Below are 21,144 nucleotides of genomic sequence, written 5' to 3'. Positions count from 1 at the left end.
TTGTCAGTGCAATTTTCACCACTTGTGATAATAAGTCAGCATGGCTTTTAAAGTTTAGATTTTATTCAGAGATAATTTCAAAATCCTACTTGCTTGATGCTACAAGATACTAATTTCATCTGGAAAGATGCTTCATACTAACTGTGAATGGTGCTTGCACAGCACGAATGAATTCTGCATGTTTCAGGGACCTTTGCACAAACTTAATTTAAACTGTTGATCACTACCATGTCTTTGTGAAATGATCGCCTATGATTGTTTTGACACTAACAGAGTTTGCAATCTGAGAATGAAAACTGTTCAAAACTTTGAGGACATATAGTGTCTGACAAAAGTGAGTACGTCTCTGAGCAATATCACTTAAAATTCAATTAATTCATCACGCTCACAGTAATCTCATTACTGCAAAGTTGAATAGTAGTGTAGCTATTGTTTTCAGTTACTCTAGCATTTCTTTTCTACATAAAACCATGATGCAGACATACAGACTGACACCATAAATCCAACACTGAAAAAGTTCTACTGCTCACAGGACATTTTAAAACCGTGTCCATGCCATTAGGCTGGAAGTCACACATGTGCTCAGTATTGTTTCAGTAATCACAGAGTTTATTTGTTGTGTGATGACAGGCGTGTTCACTTCTGTTGTCTCTTTAATTGTTTTCCACTTCATGAAAAATAATATCACTTATCAGCTTTAAAAAATGCAGTTATTGAGAGGTGATTCCATTTTGGCTTATCAGTGATATTTCAGAGAAGTGCTCACTTCTGCCATATACTAGATGTAACAAAATGTGTTTATTAAAGCCACTTGTCAAAAAACATCAGTAGAAAAAAATCATATTTGTCTCTGCAGCCAGTGGATCCCATGCAAGCCATTGCGGTGAGTTCTACCAACATTTCTTGAAGTTAAATTCAGAGTTCAGTAGAATTTAATAGTTGCCATGATATAATGTTCCTGTGTCTTCTCCCTAAAACAGTCTTCTGAGAACATGAGTGTGTCAATCACATTCTTCAGACTGTTTCGCGTAATGCGTCTGGTGAAGCTTTTGAACCGATCTGAGGGCATCCGAAATCTTCTGTGGACCTTCATCAAATCCCTTCAGGTCACTATAATCACCGACATGCATGAGCCTGAAGTCTTACTTACTGCGTCCTTCTGATTGTGTCGTTGGTTGTTGTGTTGCAGGCTCTTCCTTATGTTGCCCTGCTCATTCTAATGCTGTTCTTTATATATGCTGTGGTTGGAATGCAGGTAACCAAGTATACACACACACACACACACACACACACACACACACACACACACACACACACACACACACACACACACACACACACACACACACACACACACACACACAAGCTCATACAACACACAGACACACACACACATCCAAAATGTGTTGATGTTATTATCAGTCTTGACATCAAAGTCACTTAATGGTGAGAGGAGAAAGGAAATACAGGAAAGCTGCTATCTTGAGTTTGGAAAGTCCTTTGGTTGCTCATCACTGAGCTGCAGTTTTAATAATAGGTAATTCAATTACATTTTTCAGTTTCTAAACTTCCTTTTTCTTACTGCATGTCCATCCAATTAAATATAGATTTAAATTAATAGCTGATTTAAATGTGGCAGTTTTGTGGCGGTGCTCTATGTTTACATGCTCCATAATAAAGGCTAAAAACCCCTGATGTGCTTCTGGCTGTGTGATGTGGAAAAGATTTCTAATGAAACCATCTTTTTTTCTGCAGATATTTGGTAAAATTGCGTTGGTTGATGGCACATACATAAACAGAAACAACAACTTCCAGACATTCCCACAGGCTGTGCTGCTGTTATTCAGGTCGGTGGCCTTTCATTTTCTGGTAAAGTCACAAAAAATGCATGAAACAACAATCACTGGAACTTGCAGCATCATATTTTTGTACCTAGAAGAAAAAGAAAGAGTTTATTTTTGTGTCTGTGTTTTTGGGTGCTATGGCTACATGTTTTTATTAGTGACTGGTTGCCAAGCTTCAAGGGATTTGAGGACTGTACTATGAAGCTGGTTTTACCTATTCAGCCCTGTAGGTCGACTTGACAGAAACTAAAGTCCCAGTTAGATATAATAGTTATTTTGATGGTGGTTATCAGCTTTCTGTTAACTCAGACTTCCTGCTTCAGACTCTGTGCATGCTTGCATAAAACGAGACATTTAACGCATCATTTGATGCTCTTGCACAAAATGAAATGATCCTGTGCAGCTGCTTCAGACAGCAGGTTGTTATCATGGAGAGCAATGAGGAATATGGAAATTTAGAACAGTGAGAACCACTGCTGCAGCAAATGATGCAGGACAAGAATACTGGTAGAAAACTGGTAAATGTGTTTTTAGATGAATTTTACTGATTATTGTAGCTGCTTATTTCTAACTGATAGCTGCATATTAGAGCTGTTAAACATTATACTTCATATATACCCATCAGACATAACATTGTGACCTACTCCCTAATATTGTGTTGGTCCCATTTTTGTTGCCAAAACAGCCCTGACCCATTGAGGCATGGACTTCTGTGGTATCTGGACTCCTCTAGACCCTGAAGGTGTTCTGTGGTATCTGACACATATTAGCAGTAGATCCTTTAAGTCCTGGAAGTTGTGAGGTGGGGCCTCCATGGATCAGACTTGTTTGGCCAGAACATCCTACAGAAGCTCCATTGGATTGAGACCTGGAATCTGGAGGCCTAGCCAACACCTCAAACTGGTTGTTGTTCTCCTCAAACCATTCCTGAACCATTTTTCCTTTGTGGCACAGAGCATTATCCTGCTGAAAGAGGCCATCAGTGAATACCGTTTCCATGAAAGGGTCTACATGGTTGGTAACAATGCTTAGGTAGGGGGAACGTGTTAAAGTAACATCTACATGAATGGATCCAAGGTTTCCCAGCAGAACATTGTCCAAAGCATCACACTGCCTCCACTAGCTGGCCTTCTTCCCATAATGCATCCTGGTTCCATGTGTTCCCCAGGTAAGCGATGCACCCGGCCGTCCATGTGATGTCAAAGAAAACATGATTAATCAGACCAGGACACCTTCTTCCACTGCTCCATGGTCCAGTTCTGATGCTCATGTGTCCATTGTTGGTCGTCCGGTGGTACACAGGGGTCAGCATGGACACCCTGACTGGTCTGCAGCTCTGCAGCTCCATAAACAACAAACTGATGCTCTGTGTATTCTGACACCTTTCTATCAGAACCAGCATTAACTTCTTCAGCAATCTGAGCAACAGTATCCCCTCTTTTGGATCGGACCACACGGGTCAACCTTCTCTCTCCACGTGCATCAATGATCCATGACCCTGTCTCCGGTTCACCACTGTTCCTTCCTTGGACCACTTCTGATAGATCCTGACCACTGCAGACCAGGAACACCCACAAGAGCTGCAGTTCTGGAGATGTTCTGACCCAGTCGTGTCGTCATCACAGTTTGGTTCTTGCCAGACTCACTCATATCCTTACGCTGGCCCATTTTTCCTGCTTTTAACAGCAACTTTGAGGACAAAATGTTCCCTTGCTTCCTAATATATCCAACCCACTAACAGGAGCCATGATGGAGATAATCAGAGTTATTCACTTCACCTGTTAGTGGTCAGAATGTTATGTCTCATCTGGGTATTTCAACATGCTGTACTGAACTGCATTTAGGTCTGAAGCTGTCCCATAATGAATGATATCACTTACACTTTTGGCCAAATCAAACTGAAATTTATGTTCCTGAATGAATATTTCCTGTAATACGTACAAGTAGAAAATTATATCTTCTAGTCTGTGTTCTACCAGCAGCAGTAGCAGCAGTTTAAATGCAGTTGGCAGCAAATCAGGACCAAACAGAAAAACACAAAACATCCATCCATCCATCCATCCATCCATCCATTCTCTATCCACCGTTTTATCCACACTAGGGTCATGGGGGGTGCTGGAGTCTATCCCAGCTGACTCGGGTGAAGGCAGGGGACACCCTGGACAGGTCACCAGTCTGTCACAGGACTAAAACACAAAACACCATACTGATAATATTTTCGATAAATATACACTATATAATAAAGTCACATATATGTCCATAGTGTACTTTATGCAGTAGAACTAAATAAAATAGAAACTGACCACATTTTAACATTTTCAACATTATCAATACTCACATGTGCATTGATCTATATCTTGGTTTCCATTACAGTTTTTGGCAAAATAATAGCGATATTTCTAAAATTTCGACAAAGTATATTTGCGCTTTGAACGTGTTTCCATTGAAGGTTGTTCTGGGCAGAAGCATCATAACTCTCGTAAAATATCATCCCGTGAGATTTCACTGCAGAAAGATGGACGCCCTAAACCTGTTTCTATCTCCTTCTAACACTCTGCATTCCTCTGCTGTTTGCTGTCTAGTATGGCAGTGATGTTTTTCTCAAGAATAATGGCAAGAAAAGTCTCGGTCTCCTCTTCTGTCCACACGTACCGCGCCATGTTTACTCCGAGAGAACTGGTCATGTGACCAGGTACGTCACGTCTAGTGATGAATAATTGCAGAAAAAGTGTTTCCGTTGCGCTTTTGCGATATTTTTCAATATCGAAACGTCTGAAAAACCACCTCATGAGAGCGTAAAAACTTTTTAGCGATATTTTAGTCCTTTTTCGAAATTCAGGTGTTTCCATTACCAGTTTTTTATTGCGCTATTTACTTTTTGCGCAAATCTAAGGGTAATGGAAACGCAGCTTATGACTGACTGCCTTTTTAGAAACAGCATTAATGGTTTTCTGCTTCTTCTAACTGGGCAGCATAAATGAAATCCCTTCCCAAAGCCAACAGTTCAATAGAACAATGAAGACAGCAGTGACAAATAGCTTTTTCAGTCTTTTTCAGGTGTGGCTGAACATTTTAATACCTCTGTTGTTCAGATGTGCTACAGGGGAGGCGTGGCATGAAGTCATGTTAGCGTCTATGTACGGGAAGAAGTGTGACCCTAAGTCGGACTACCTGTCTGGGGAAGAGTACACCTGTGGATCCAACTTTGCCATCATCTACTTCATGAGTTTCTACATGCTCTGTGCTTTTCTGGTAAGATGATAAATATGTTTACTACAGATTCAAAAATGTAACCTGAAGGAGAATTCTATTTTTTTTAACGCCCAAAAATGGCATTTAGCATCATCCACCTTCAGCTTTCTAAAAAGAAAAGATTTTGTTTAAATGAATAGTTTTCAGCATTTGTACTTAAGTCTGACTCAAATCTCAGCATGGAGGTAAAAAATGCAACACTGACATGACAGTAGAGTCAAAAATGATCAAATATTGGAAATATATGAGGTTGAAATAAAGCAGACTGTTTTCTTTTTCTTTTCTTTTCAGCACATGATGAAAGATACTGCTGCATGAATGCCATCCCTAGCCGTCGCTGTTACCTGACAGATTTAGTACAGTGAATTCAGTTACTGAAGCAACCAAAGTATCCCTCACTATAATGAAGTGACTGTGCTATTTATATAATTCTATAATTTAGACTCTAATAACACAGACTTTAGTTAATAAGCTATTATTCAGATTAACTAATTGTGAATGAGCAGGCCAAAAATCACTGTCATATCTAACTGTTGCTCATAAGTCTTTGTTTCCCCAATTTTAAGTGGACATGCCAAAATAAACATTGAGTTAGAAATGTATAAATATATTTACCAGTGCAGCAGACCTCCTGGTGTGTGCTTGGGACTGGTAGTGTGTATCACCACCTTAACATACCCCTGCTTGATCTGTCCAACACACACTGATAAAGCAGAAATCCTTTGTTTGCTTCCTGCACATGATCTAAATCCAGACCTCTAAACATCATGTGCTCCAGACCCAGTTAGCACCACAGCCTAAGTTACCATGGCGATCTAGCAGGTTACAAGAGAGCCACCTTCATGATGCTGAAAACTCTGACTTTTGACTCAATATAACAAACAATTACTGAATTGACAAGTAAATCTGTTGCCACTCTTTCATCTCTGTTGATCACACTTCACTCCTTCCCTCATCTAGGGTTCAAATGTGGGAATTACTGCTGCGTAGGGGTCAAACTGTCATAGTTTGGGGTCTCGCCTTAGACATAGTTATGCAATCAGTCTGGTTGTTTGCTGTGTTACTTATATACTGTTAAGTGTAATGTTCTGTATACATGAAAGATACTCAATATTTTTCGATAACAATAAAAGAAGAATCCTGCCATATGGTGTAACTACATCCACATGTAAAATCTGCCTCTTTCATGGGTAGTTGAACACATATGGTTTTTTGGCTCTACTGTTCACAGATCATCAACCTGTTTGTGGCTGTCATCATGGATAATTTTGACTACTTGACACGTGATTGGTCTATTCTCGGCCCTCAGCACTTGGATGAGTTTAAGAAAATCTGGGCAGAATATGATCCTGAAGCCACGTAAGTGTTCATTTGTATGTAAGTGATTGCAATGGTACTGTTTTCCTTTGAGATCTGTGGCTGTAACCATTACTGCCCAATAGGGATCCAGATGGAGACCTGCAGACACTTAATTGGCTGAGGCTTGTCCCGGTTATACTACATAGGTACAGTCTGCAAAATGTGGGACAGAGTAAAATGTAGGGTCATACCTTCTATAGCGGTATAGAGAATATGTTGTTGATGGGATACACTGGTCTCCTTTGGTAAATGTTCAATTAGTCCCTTAATTAAAATGAATTAGGTACAGACTTGGAGAAGACCCAACTCATGTTTAAACTGTTTTCTAAATTTGAGATAATTTGTCTATGTTTGTGTGAATAAAAAAATCTTTATTTTCTACTGTTTATTGTAGGGGACGTATTAAGCATCTTGATGTTGTGACACTCCTACGGAGAATACCTCCTCCTTTAGGTTTTGGCAAGTTCTGTCCCCATCGCATTGCCTGCAAGGTGAGAAAAATGCTCAGACTGGTGTATGGTAATCCAAATGTGGTAATTCTAATTTAATGATATATTTTACTCTTCAGTCATAGAATGGAAAGTCCTAACTGACCTCTGCTTGGCTCTACCAGTTGAGATTTTTGAGTCCACTGTTGGTCCAATTGTCAAATTAATTCATGGAAAAAGTACACTGGGGGAAGAATGAGGCAGAGGACAACCTAATACAACAGACAGGATCCACACTTTTTATAAGGGTCAGGACTGGAAGCAACCCAGAAGTGCTCACCTCCTTTATTTATTTTATTTTTTTACTACCAGTCACACTGAAATACAGCTTTACACTACAACTACTGTTGTGGAGTTATATTCCTGAAAAGCTGGAGAGATTATTTTGAAAAGGAGTAAACATTTAACTATATATTCTCTTCCTATCAAGAATATCTCTGCTTTTTTGTTTTAAATCTGAGATAGGGGAATGGGCAATGCCTCTATAAAATACTTTACAATGAGTTTGTCATTCATCCATATATCCATACATTCACACACCAGTGGTGGCAGAACTTCCATATAAGGGACTACCCTGCAGTTGGGAGCAATGTGGGGTTCAGTATCTTGACCAGAGATGCTTTGGTTCATGAGGAAGCTGGGAATTGAGCCACCAACTTTGTGATTAGGGAAGAACACACTCTGCTGGTTGCCACCTCACTCTACAGGCAACACTGATGACCACTGAGTGCATTCACTGATCACTGCAAGCAGTAAGTGCTGGGGTCACTCAGCTATCGAACCACCTCAGGTTTAAAGCTGAAGTAGAGTGATGCCAACACAACTGGGCTGGAGCAAAGTATTTTAAACTTAGAATGTCTGTGCTCAGCAGGTTTACCTCAGTGCATTACCTCACAAAAACTCAAACTATATGGTGGTGTAGGGGATCCTTTCCACCAAGGTCAGGATCAAGAACTGGGATGCAAACTTACTGGTGGGTATGGCTAGAAATGAAGTGAAACAGCAAAAACAATACTGATACACTAAAAGTCACATGTGACCACTTTGTCCCATGATAAATTAGAAGTAACCAATTAGAGAGCAGCCTTAGATCGTCTACGTAGTGACCGAAAGTTGACTCAAGGGTAGACTCTGACAACGTAAGTGCAAAAATGTTTGAACCTGCAAACTAATACTTGCAGCTATATTGATAAAAACATTTTCAATGAATTGAAAATCCCTAATAACCAACTATCTGTGCTTTAGTTAATAACATGTTGGAATTGGCTTCATGTCTATATATAGGTTCTTCAAATTTTGGCATGCACATGACCTGAGACTGTTCTCTAACGAACTGTCAAAAAAAGTGAAAAACCTGAAATACTGTACACCATGTTTGGTCTTGAAACAGTCTAAATTTTGAGATTTCTGTGTTGTTTTGCATTCTGCGAGTAAGAACTCCATCCTGGTGGATACTGATTATTATATTTAGTATTATATATTGAGCTAGACTTGTGTTAAATTTCAAATTAATCAGACTTACAGTGTGAGGGCTGCAGTGTTCAAAATTGATTTTGACCTTATGTTACAGCACCACCATCTGGCCATTTCAGTTCATGTTTCTTGCAAAGCATTTGCAGTGTGTAAGGCTCGCGGTCGCCAAGTCACCCGAAGCGACCAGAACGATGATAAACGGCGATAAACAGATACAATTTATACATTTCTCATCGCCTGGCCGGGCGACAAGCATTTTATAAATAAATAAATTGAAAGATTTCTAACCTTTCTCTTTGTTCTGCACAGGCAGTGTTGCCAACTTAGCAACTTTCCAAAGCGTCCTAGCGACTTTTTTTGTCAAAAGCGACTAGCGACAAATCTAGCGACTTTTTCTGCCGTTTTGACTCTGACAGGAAAACTCGGATCATTCAGCTAGTTTTCAATGAGCAGCAGGTGCTGCTGTGAGCTCCTCCCCCTTCCAAAGCACAGGCTGTCAGTCTAAGGGGCTCGACACACAGGAGCTGACAACAGTCGCACTCCATTCATTTTCTATGGCTGCTGTGCGACGAGACGAACATCGCTTTCCCCCCTCCCAACAATGCGACGGCGACATTTGTGCATGTGAAATTTCGCGCGCGTTCACGTAGACGTGCACCCGCAGGCTTGCGACGTGATACAAGAAAGTTGAAAAATATTCAGCTTTTGTCGCTGTCACCTGGAGCTTCAAACCAATCAGCGAGGGTTTCACTCACTGACCAATGAGCTTACAGTATGTTACACAGTACAGTCCGCTCCTATACATCAATGGTCCGTTTTGGAAAAAAGTTCTGAGCTAAGGCAAAAGTAGGCCTGGAATTTTTCTGGATCTTTTTTGAGATCTGGCATCAAAAGGTGGTATTCTCCATGCTCTTTCCGAGATTGCAATATGGCATGGACCCAGGGTCGTTTCTTTCTTTTATAGGCCAATGTCAAGAGTAAAATTTCGACTAAATCAAGCAATATCTTCTGGCTTATCATCTTTATGATTTTCTGTCATGAAACTCTTTAAAAACGTAAAAAATCCCTCCAATTTCACAGCCAATCAGAAGTGAGGGAGACAAGTGACCTGTGCTTTTGCACAGCGCGCCGTTTGTCGCCGGCCGTCGCCTGCCGCTGCCAAGTATCACGCACAGTCTGTTGAATTTATCTCCACTTGCGATGACTTTTGCATTCCCCCTCAACTGTCGCTCCCCGTGTGTCGAGCCAGTCAGAATGGCTGCCAACACCCTGGACAACATTATGACAATCCAGATGTGTACATCCTCAGTCAAAGAGTTTGACCCAGATCAAGCTATAGACTGCTGGCTGAGTGGTGCCAAAGCACCCAGGAGACCAGCTCTGATGGAGAGACTGAGGAAAAAGCTTCGGCTGGTGGTCCACAGTCAGCCCAGTGCAACTGTGACTCAGGAAGCAGAAGACCAGCAGCAGGAAGCAGAAGTCCAGCAGCAGGCAGCTGCTCAGGAAGATATTGATGATGAGGAGGAGGAGGAGGGAGTTTAATGGCAAGAGGAAGACATGGAGGATGATGTTGATGAGGGGTTTCTGGATGATTTCAACCCAGAAATGACTAAGGAAGATGTCGTTGCTGGGCTCAAGAGGCTGGCACAATTTGAAGATGTTGATGTAGATGGACATCTAGTTCAACTAAGTTGTGATTGGAAAGATGAATAGAGATGGATTTTTTTTTTGTAATGACAGACTGATTATTTCGATTCTAATGGTAAGCAGGTTGTAAGAGAAGAGCTCATTAAAAGAAATTGACTTCCTGAGAAGTCTTTTTTATTTTTTTATTTTATGTAAACAACGCGAAGTACGGGCGACTAGTTTTTTGTACGGGCTACCAGAAATTTAGATTTGGCAGGAGTTGGTGGCCCTTATTTTCTTGTACGGCCCACCAGAGATTTTGACGGAGCTTACACACTGCATTTGCAAGTCATTCCCAGATACTGGATTAAGATTCAAATTTTAGCTCATTCCAGCTCACAGAAAATTGGGCCCCTTCCTGATATCTTGCATTTATGCATGTTTCTCACACTTAAATGTTCCAGATCATCAGACTGATATTCATACTTATTTAATATTAGACAGAGATAACCCATAAAACACAAAATGCATCTTTGAAATGATGATTTATCAACAATTTATTGAAAACCTTCAACTTGTGAAAAAGTCATTGCCCCTCTAAACCTAATAACTGATTGTTCCCTTAGCAGCAACAACTGCAGTTAAATGTTTGCATTAACTTGTGATCAGTCTTTTCCATCACCATGAAGGAATTTTGACCCAGTCTTTTCTGCAGAATCGTTTTAATTCTGTCACATTAGATGGTTTTTGATCATGAACTGGCCTTTTAAGGTCTTGCCACGGCATCTCAGTTGGATTGAAGTCCAGACTTTGACTCGGCCACTCTAAAACCTTCATTTGGTTCTTTTTCAGCCATTCAGAGGTGGGCTTGTTTGTGTGCTTTGGTTCATTTTCATGCTGCAGAACCCATTAGTGCTTTAAGCCATGATGATGGATGTACTCCAGGAGGATTTTCTGATAGAGAGCAGAATTCATGGCTCCATCCATTATGACAAGTCTTCCAGGCCCTGCAAAAGCAAAGCAGTCCCTAACAGATCCACATCTTCCAAAAATTGTTCCATGTTTCTCCATTTGTCAATTACTGTCATCTGTTCTTGATTGTCTTTAGAACGTGGCATCATGTGCTGCTTTTTGAGACACTTGAGCTTCTTCACAATACCAGACAGGTTCTATTTAGTGATGTTTAACATCAATAAGCCTGGAAGTTGTCATGTGAGTGTGACTGATGAGACTGAATCCAGCTGACAAATGAATTGGGTCATTTGGTAGATTGGTAGCTAAAGGTAGCCAAGCCGCGCTAGACAACCCACGGCAACGAATTTAATTCTCTGCTAGGGTGGGTCTAGTTACCCTCCATAAGGCTCGAGGCTGGATTCTCCTAAAACTGGCCGGACCAATCACCATGAAGTGTAGAGTCAGAAGGCGGGCGTAACTAAGTGACGACAGAGGCGCGACGATTCTGACAGAAACAACCGGTGCACAATAAACAGTTATCTTTGGACTCGGCTTTGGCCACAGCCCTTAAAGATTTGAAGCTAAAATTCAACTTGAAAGATAAACAAAGGACGGCACTGAAGTGTTTCATTGAGAAGAAAGACGTATTTGGACTTATGCCGATGGGATATGGCAAATCCTTAATATACCAGTTGGCTCCACTGGTTGGGAAGCTAATGGGACTTAGCCACAATCCGCCGGCACTCTAGGAACTACGTTAGCCTATTTGTTGAGCTGATTGGTTGTATACCTACCCAATTGCTGCAGAGTGATTTGAAAGACAACCTTTTAGCCCGCCTCCCTCCCTGTCGAGCGGCCCTAGACCCTTGTGCCTTCAGAACATGGGTCTAGCGCGGCTAGGCTAAGCTAAGGGGGCTGTTACTTTGAAACTACTGGAGGCATAATAGAACTAGGTAATTGATCCACATTTATAAAACATCCTTTTGCCCTTTAGGTCACTTCTACAAAACACTTTGCAGTGTCTCTCATTGCACATACTCACACACTGATGATGGCAAAACTGCCATGTTTGTCTGCCATTAAGAGGAACTTTGGGTTCATTGTTTTGCCCAAAGACATTTATGCATGTGGAGGGGCTGGGAACTGCCAGCCTCTGTCAACAAGCTTTTCACCACTTCACACTCCACCAGCTTTTGAAATCCAGGCAAACTGTACACTGTATTGGCTATTAAAGGTCTATGCCATGTGCTGAGAGAAATGTGGAGCTGACAAATGTTAACAATTACATGGTAATGAAACAGCAGTTCAACTTGTTGACATGAAGTAATTTCCTAAAACCCTGTTTCATAGCTCTACCAACCTGTGTATAGACTTAATCAGTTCTGGTGTCTTGTCTCGCTACTGCTTCGCCTCAAACATTATCAGCTCCACATCTGTTGCACAAACTACACAAAAAACCTCAAGTACAACATATGCACATGCTACAGAGAAGGATCTACATAGATTCAATGCAGGACTGCAACTAAAGTTTACATATGTGTGTTTTGTCTTTTTCTCCAGAGGCTCGTCTCCATGAACATGCCTCTTAACAGTGATGGAACAGTCACCTTCAATGCCACACTGTTTGCCCTGGTCAGAACTGCACTGAAAATAAAGACAGAAGGTTTGTGATTAATAAGGTATTTCTCTCAAGAACTTATGAATTTGGGTTGGAAACATGTAGAACTGGTTTACAGACAGGGGATGTCTTTATTTCATGACCTCAACATAAATATTGAGTGAAGAGCCATATTACAGTGCTTTTCATAGCTTTGTCTAGAAGTTGTGTTGTTTTTGTATGTACATAATACAAAAAAGTGCAATAGTTTGAAAGACATCTCATGAGACAGTTCATGTCAGTTCAGAAAGAATTCAGCAAACAGGTTGTTCACAGATTACTTATTTGGAAACAGTTTTGTCTGTGTCATTGCCAGATTTCTGTTAAGATTTCTATGAGGCTGAAGAGCAGGAAAGAGAAGAGACAGGAACAGTCCAAATGGTATTTTACAAAGTTGTTAACAGGAACTAAACCAGAATTTTACCGGAAGTGAAAAACTAAGGAACAAACTACCAGTTCACTAAACACTGCCTCTAGAGGTAAGGCACAATCCCACAGCAGGTAATACCTGAGCAGGAATGTCAAACTAAGTCAGAGAATCTGAGTACCAAAATGGGGAATTTATTAAATAGCGTAGTATATGCAACGCAGGAATGATTTCACTGGAAACAGTATTCAAAGCACTACTTTAGTTTCACTAACTAAACTAACCTGAAAATAACTGATTTACAACAAATTATTCTAAATAGTGATTACTCTCCACAGAAATACAAACATACCAAGCCAGAATACTTCTCACAGCAAGACCAAGAAAAGAATTAAGAACTAGGCTGGCGAAAAACAAACTACTAAGAGCCACTACTCTCACAAAATATACAAACCAAAAAACTCAAGCTAGCGCTCATCTGGACATACTAGTACAGGGACCCAGCTGCAGCCTGGGAGTGGTGGTAGACGGGGGGAATGTCGGAGTCTGGAGCTTGTGGCTTAGGGAACGAGGCTGCAGCCGCAGGAATGCAGGAGGGGGTTGTCAGGAGCTGAGAAGGATGGACCAGAAGATGGTCTAAGGTTGAGCTAGGTTCTGTCGTGGGCTATGGAGGATCCAGGTGAGCTGTACTGTCCAGGTGACCAGGGATTGATGGTACTCAAGCAGGTGGTGGTCCAGACCAGTGTTGCAGGCCAAGCCTGCCCCTTTAACCTGGGCAGGTAGCAGTGTGTGTGTGTGTGTGTGTGTGTGTGTGTGTGTGTGTGTGTGTGTGTGTGTGTGTGTGTGTGTGTGTGTGTGTGTGTGTGTGCGAGTGAAGAGTAGATAAGGGGGCCTGCGGTGGGTGTGTGTCAGTAGCAGAGATGGAGATATGTTGAGCTGCACATAAGTTATTGAGAAAAAGTTTGAGAAGTTGATGTACGCTCCAAGCAGTAAGTGTGGACAGTCACTGCTGTTAAATAAAGTGCCCTGTTCTTCCCAACTGCAAAGTTTTGTTGGACTATATATTGCCTGTTACCGCCAACGAGCCGTGCTAAGCTAGGCGGGCTAGCACTACCCGAGGCTGCCCAACCACGGTTCGGCGGCCAACAGAAAACTGGTCGGTAACACTAGGAAGACCGCAAACACAAATTACTGAGATGTTGAAAGCTGAATCGACGGGACAGAATGAGTCTGGAACTAACTGGTAGAGTCAATGATCCAGCATCGGGTGGTAAGAGACTGGTTCCATTGTAGTGAAGGTGAATACTGATAGGCTCTGCCACCTGGTCGTGCTACCGCTGATTCCTGATTACAGATGGACATCACCTGCCGCCACAGCCTCCAAACTTATCCAGAACCTGCAGCTGCAGGCATAACAATTTCATGTCTGTGGGAAACATATCCCTGGAGATACCGAGTACAGTGAACCCTCGTTTATCGCGGGGGTTACGTTCCAAAAAGAACCCGCGATAGGCAAAATCCATGAAGTAGTCAGCTTTATTTTTTACAGTTATTATACAATACTGCACTTGGGGGAGCGCTGCAGCTGCAGCCAGGTGGACGCCGCGGCGGTACTCTTGCCTCAGAGAGCGGACCGGCTGAATCAACTGGAGCAGTCGGGGGTGGGGAAGGCTCGCGCCGGCGCTCTTCTCCTGGGGAGCGCGGCTGCGGTGGCCAGAGACGGCGGGGGAAAAGAATAAGGCTGCTCCGTCGGCTCCGTCTTTCAGGGTGTCTCACTACATGGAGAGCAAGGAGAGAAATGATCCAGCGCTCCACAGCAGGCAGCGCTGGCCTGTATGGCAGAGGAGACGAGGCGCGGAGACTGTTCACATTGGTCAGTCCCTTAGCCAATCAGGATGAAAAAAAGCATAAAAAAACTGCACTAAAAAAATTAGTGAAACAGCGAAGCTGTGAAAGGTGAACCACGTTATAGTGAGGGTTCACTGTAGTTAAAATGTCCTTCCAGGGTTGTTTTTTTAGGGTGAAAATACAAACGCTCCCATACAATTCTCCAAATTTAGCCATACTATTTTACAGAACTTAGTGTTTGGCCCCAAATACCATATGGGGAAACTGTAAACTAAATCTGGAGCTAAGCAGCAACACCACTCATAGCAGCAAACCAACAGAGAATTATTGCTGAGTTTTCTCCTGCTTCGTTTTGCTTTAGAGTGCTTTGTTTCCTGTTGCAGCAGCTGTTTTCTGGTTTTAAAAATGGTATAAAAATCACTGTACGCTATGAGCTGAGCAGCTAACAACGGCCAGAAACATCTAGCAACTAGTGGTTAAATACGTTCCTTTAGCATACATCAGTGTGTGGTGCAGACAGAGAACAAAAGTAAATATTATTCTTATTTTTACCCTCTGGTGGTGAATAGAAACTCATAACATATATATGATGTAGTGCGTCTGTTGATGTGATGACTGTTTGCTAATAAGGTTTCCTTATCAACTGTGACAATACTGTATTTACAATTTGTTCTGGACACTCCAGTAGGGCTGCAACTAACGATTATTTTAATAATCGATTAATCGGTCGAGTATTTTTTCGATTAATCGAAGAATCGGGTAAAAAAATACATTTTTAATTTCTGCTTCTTTATTCAGAAATCAAAGATTTGGACTGACAGAGCAAATAAGATGATTGTAGTGAAGCCTTCATCTTCAACCATCAGAGGCCTCATGTCAGTGACGGTCATGCTGAGGATGCTCTCAGTCAGACAGCTGCTTTCTGTGGTGGACATGATGTCTTTCTCATCATGAAGCCTGTTAATGCTATTCATCCTGCCTCACTCCAACACAGACCAGTGTCTTCACTCAGACTTTGTCAGAAAATTAAAACCAGAGGCTCAATTTTTAAATTATTACCACCCCTGTGTGCAAGTTCATTTATTTATAATGCATATCCAAACCATGCTTAAGCTGATTAAAGTGAAATAAAAAGCATCTCTCACACACCCTATCACTGTCATTAATCAGCTAACAAGCTAAAGCTAGCATCAGGCGAGCTAACAGAAATAGGCTACTGACGTTACATTTCCTCACTTTAAAGTGGAACAAACACAGGATAATGTAGTGACTTAAAGTGTGTGTCCACTAGATGACACACACCGAATGAGGCATGCTGGTCCGGTTGGTGGGTTTCCAGCTGTGATCCGGTGTGTTTACCTGCAGCTCATTTGCATAAAGTAGACTCGACTTCTACTGTCCCTGTCGTTGTTTCTCTCTCTGGTGTCCGTGATGTGCAGGTGAAGGAGAAAATGTCCGTGACACAGACTTTCTTTAAAAGTATTTTATTAAAAGAAAGAGCAGCATCAGTACAGACAGAACCTGCCTGGAAGGAGCCGGCCAATTGAGTCCTCCTTGCTTGACAATAGCCAGCAATCACTTTTATAGGTTTTCAACATATAGGAGGGGTTAAAACAAATGGTTCTTTATTGCCTACCATATGGGGAAAGCAGAGAGCATCCCCAAACAAACCCCCCTTGTCTACAACAGCTGAAGAATCCCTAAATCAGTATTTTAGACAGAAGAACCCTCATAAAAACACCTCCAACAGGGCTCTGTAAACAGGAGAACACTTTTCCATGGCATGGGTTGAATGTAATGCAGGTTCCATCTGTGGTCAGAGACATCAGAGCAAACACTACATATAACAAGCAACTCATATCAAATACTAGAACAAACAAAACAGATTCTATACTACTAACTTAATAAGTAATACATGTAACAGATCAGATACCACATCCCCAAACATCAAAACTAACTTTTAGTGAACTAAAACAAGGACAGCATCAGCTGCTAAAGCTTATTCATCTTCAAAGGATTTCAGAAATATTTTTTGCTTAAGTGTTTTTGAAATAATACAGAAAGTTTTCCACCGAGCCGCTGGAGGACTCATCTGTCGGACGGTCAAGCTGAAAGCGTGGTCACATGACCATGTAGCGGTCCGCTTGTCACCGTCCATCAGCCGTGTGATTTTCAGATACGTGCATTGCCGTGCGGGACAATCGCATGTAGTGGACAAGCGGCATGTTTTTTGGTTTTGAGAAACTGTTTTCTCCGTGTCAGTCATGATTCATTTGTTGAATTTACTCTTCCTTTGAATATACAGCCTCTGCTCTGCCTCCACCTCACTCTGTTCAACTCCGACGGCTCTGCGACATGGCGAGTGACGTGTAAATCATGTGACACAACGATTCGATAATGCAATTCTTGCCAACGCTTTTAATAATCGATTATTATCGATTTTATCAATTCGTTGTTGCAGCCCTACACTCCAGTATCCCACATAAAGGTTATTGAATTTTTTTTCATGTCAAGTGCGATACCTTACTGTCACATTATCACAAAACAGTTAACAGAAGCACACAGCTCACTTTACACTTTTCAGTGTTGCATGGTAATCCATGCAGTAGCCGAAAACACAAACTACTTCACAACAACAAGCATCTGCTGATAATATCTGTAACAAATGAAATTATAATTTTTTGATATTGTTATTATTTGCATTTCAAATATTTCTAGTTTGCAGTAGCTCCACACACTCGACCATAAATGAATGGCACATAATTAATTTACACTAATTATTTATTTCTTGACTGTCTGTATGTCTGCTTTTCCTCTCATTCCCTTTGCCCGGTCCATTATTTAATTGAAGAATGTATGTCCAACCTTTCTGCATGGAGTTTGCATGTTCTCCCTGTGCATGCGTGGGTTTTCTCCGGGTACTCCGGCTTCCTCCCACAGTCCAAAAACATACTGAGGTTAATTGGTTACTCTAAATTGTCTGTAGGTGTGAATGTGAGTGTGATTGTGTGTCTGTATATGTAGCCCTGTGACAGACTGGTGACCTGTCCAGGGTGTCCCCTGACTTCACCCGAGTCAGCTGGGATAGACTCCAGCACCCCCCATGACCCTATGAGGATAAAGCGGTGTATAGAGGATGGATGGATGGATTTATTTCCATGATATGATGCGGCTCTTGGAGGCAGTACAGCTAAGTTTCAGCTCCAAAAAACAGAAAAGTGTCTGACTGATGCAACCATAACAGTATGGAACAGACGGTGAAGAAAAAAACAACAATTCCAGATCAGTTTCTGCCCAGCCAACCACCTCTCAAGGCCAGCCTTGGCCAATCCCTACAAGATTATGTTCCTGAGTGACTAAACTGCATTCTCAGTTATGCTTTCAATGTTTTGTGGTTTGTGATCACTCTTGGGGTGGGAAATCAGGCCATTTTTAAAGTGACAATGTCCAAGATAGGAGGCAGGATGGGTGGATGGCCGCGTAGACCAGTGACTGACCTTTCATCCAGAAGACACAGGTTAATGTCCTTTGATACTGTAGATGAGACCATTAGTCCCAGAATTATGTTTTACTTTTGTTGCTGTTTACTTTCAGTCTTCACTTGCTTATTCGCTGGACTCATGCACTAAAACTGTGTTCTAAGACTCAGGAAAATATCACGCTCTGTTAAGTGGAGGTAAAATTTGTAGCTGATGTTCAGAAGCAGGACTACACCTCAATCACCCGCCTTTCTGCCACATGCCTGCACATACCACTCTGCCACTCTGAGTTGATGGAGCCACCTCCATTTTTTGGGGGGGGAGAAGGTCTCCTGCTGGCCTCACTTTCTCTGTGTTCTGTACTAATTCCTAATAGAAGATCAGGGGTAGTGAGATGGTTGCTAGAGGTTACAGATGTGAAGATATTATGGAGGTGTTACAGGAGCTACATTTTCAGTCATCTGTCTTCCATACAGAACGCAGTGCACTAATACAGCGTATAATCACTCCGTTTAGTAAAAACAAAAAGTAAAAAAATATATGTAATTGTTAGTTTGACACATTTAGCAATACTATTTCACAACACTGACTATTGAGGGACTTTGTTATTATGGTATGTTTGTCTTTTTTGGTTGTTTGTAATTCCTTTTGTGCTGTATTTTTCTTCTGTTATAAAGGCAATTTTGAACAAGCCAATGAGGATTTAAGGGCGATTATCAAGAAGATCTGGAAGCGTACCAGTATGAAACTCCTGGATCAAGTCATTCCACCTATAGGAGGTCAGCTTTCATGAGTGCTAAGCCTGTCCTCAGGAGGCATACACATACATTTGTTTTTGATCCGTTTTCTATGTACTTGGTAAAAACAATCTGCATAAATCAAAACAACAACCTGCGCATCCCCTTCATGTTCCCAGTTCTTTAATTCTAAAGGGACTTGTCAATGTCTCAACCACAAAGGCTTTCCTCAGTGACCTGAGGTCCATACAGGATTTCAGAAGTCAGCAGCAGTCCCAGAACAAACACAGACCTCACTGCCCTGGGTGAAGAGTCACTGTTTGATTGATGCTCCCCCCACCACCTACACCTCCTTATGAGGATTGGTCTGTACTGTGTATGACCTTCTTCAACAAAATGTAGAGCATGAGTATGACTACTATCCTGTATGTTGAAAAGTGATGGTAGAGGGTTATGCAAAAAAGTGACACCAAGGTTTGGTGAACAAGTGTCTGTATATGATGAGATAGGAGGCATATAATTGTATGGAGAGTGAAAGACAGGAGAGGAGAAGTGCTAAATGCATCATGGGAGGTCCCCCAACGTCCTAAAATAAAATTCATGGTTTCTGCATTGTGAGAGACACTTTATACAGTGTGCAGCAGCTGACGGATGAGGCAGTAGCATCTGTCAGTGTGTTACTCCTGCAGTGTACGGAGCACAATGAGCAGACAATCATAGGATTTCTGTGCAATTTGAAACTTTTAATGTGTGATCCATCTTTGTTTGGGCACCACTGATGGAAAGCATGAAGTCCAAGAAACTCCTAAGTCCTGCAGTAAATATTTCAATCTGAAACCTTTTAATGATGAATTCTAAAGGTGTGAAAAACAGCACATATCCGTGTACAGTTTGTCCTAAAAGAAGTATGACTTTGACTTGTTAAGTACCGCATGTTATCCTGTAAATTCCATTAGTGTGTGAGCACTGTGTACAGTCCAAGTACTCACACACCCTTATGAAGTTAGACCAGTGACAAAATCTTATCAGTGGATCCTTGCAGAGACTTGGATGTGGTAAGCATGAATTGGCCTTAAGCATATATCACAAGCTTTTCATATGAAATCTACCTGATTATATATATATATTGTCTGTAGCAGTATTAGTCCTGCTATAGCGCATGAAAACTGGAATCTGTCTGATAAAATGATTTAAACCAGTTTAGTGCAGAAAGAAAAGAAGCCTATATTGTCACAAATACATTTTTACAACACTGTCAAATGTTGTTTTCACTTATCCCAATCATGGTCAGCCATGGTACAGCAGGAAGGGTTAAAGGCTGGACAGTGGCCATATTGGGGTTTGAACCTCTGATCAGTAGTTGAGAAACTTAAGCGTTGTGCCACCACTGCCATGTGATAATTGTGCTCTTGCAGGTAGTAAAGTTCATTAGTATTTACAGTTTCCCTCTCTGGTTCCCCATGTGCATATTGCCTCTTGTTTTTGCACTGAGTCTGTGAACAGCTCTGTACTATTATCTGTCTGCTGAGTTCCCTGTTGGCCGTGACAAGCTCAGAGAGATCCAAATATGTGGCATAGTTTTCCATATTTTGAACACATTTTTTATTTAATTTTTTTAAACAGATGACGAGGTGACAGTGGGAAAGTTCTATGCCACTTTCCTAATCCAAGATTATTTTAGAAAACTGAAGAAGAGACAGGAGGAGTACTATGGCTATCATCCAACCAAGAAAAGTGCCTCCAATGAGATACAGGTAGGCAGCTAATGGTTCAAAGACAATGATTTCATTATTCATATATTTCTGTTCATTCATTTAATTACTTTTGATTTAATAATAGTAAGAATAACAATGCCAGCATCGTTTTGTTTTCCATTAATCTGTATCGATAGCTGACACGATAGTTATGTAGAATACTGAATACTTTCTACTAATACTCAGACAACTAGGAAAATTCACAGCACGGCAAAAAGGTCAAACAGTAAAACTGGAGTTCATACTAACAAAGCAATACTTACTACGAATATTCAGACAACTATGAAAACAGGAATCTGGAGCTGA

At 41.4% G+C, this 21,144-nt stretch overlaps 1 protein-coding gene across 1 annotated transcript in view; it reads left to right on the top strand.

Annotated features, from left to right (window-relative positions):
- Nucleotides 1-21,144, top strand: part of LOC110967114 (dihydropyridine-sensitive L-type skeletal muscle calcium channel subunit alpha-1-like) — a 116,767-nt gene that overhangs the window by 87,433 nt on the left and 8,190 nt on the right. The window contains exons 30-39 of the mRNA XM_051947992.1: nt 857-883; nt 981-1,106; nt 1,190-1,255; nt 1,756-1,847; nt 4,937-5,096; nt 6,328-6,455; nt 6,850-6,946; nt 12,557-12,659; nt 19,025-19,126; nt 20,708-20,838. Coding sequence (XP_051803952.1) covers nt 857-883; nt 981-1,106; nt 1,190-1,255; nt 1,756-1,847; nt 4,937-5,096; nt 6,328-6,455; nt 6,850-6,946; nt 12,557-12,659; nt 19,025-19,126; nt 20,708-20,838 — 1,032 coding nt within the window. The remainder of the gene's footprint in view (nt 1-856; nt 884-980; nt 1,107-1,189; nt 1,256-1,755; nt 1,848-4,936; nt 5,097-6,327; nt 6,456-6,849; nt 6,947-12,556; nt 12,660-19,024; nt 19,127-20,707; nt 20,839-21,144) is intronic.

This window comes from Acanthochromis polyacanthus, chromosome 5 (assembly GCF_021347895.1).
Source record: "Acanthochromis polyacanthus isolate Apoly-LR-REF ecotype Palm Island chromosome 5, KAUST_Apoly_ChrSc, whole genome shotgun sequence".
In the NCBI taxonomy this organism is placed as follows: Eukaryota; Metazoa; Chordata; class Actinopteri; family Pomacentridae; genus Acanthochromis; species Acanthochromis polyacanthus.
This window is presented reverse-complemented; position numbering and strand designations above follow the sequence as displayed.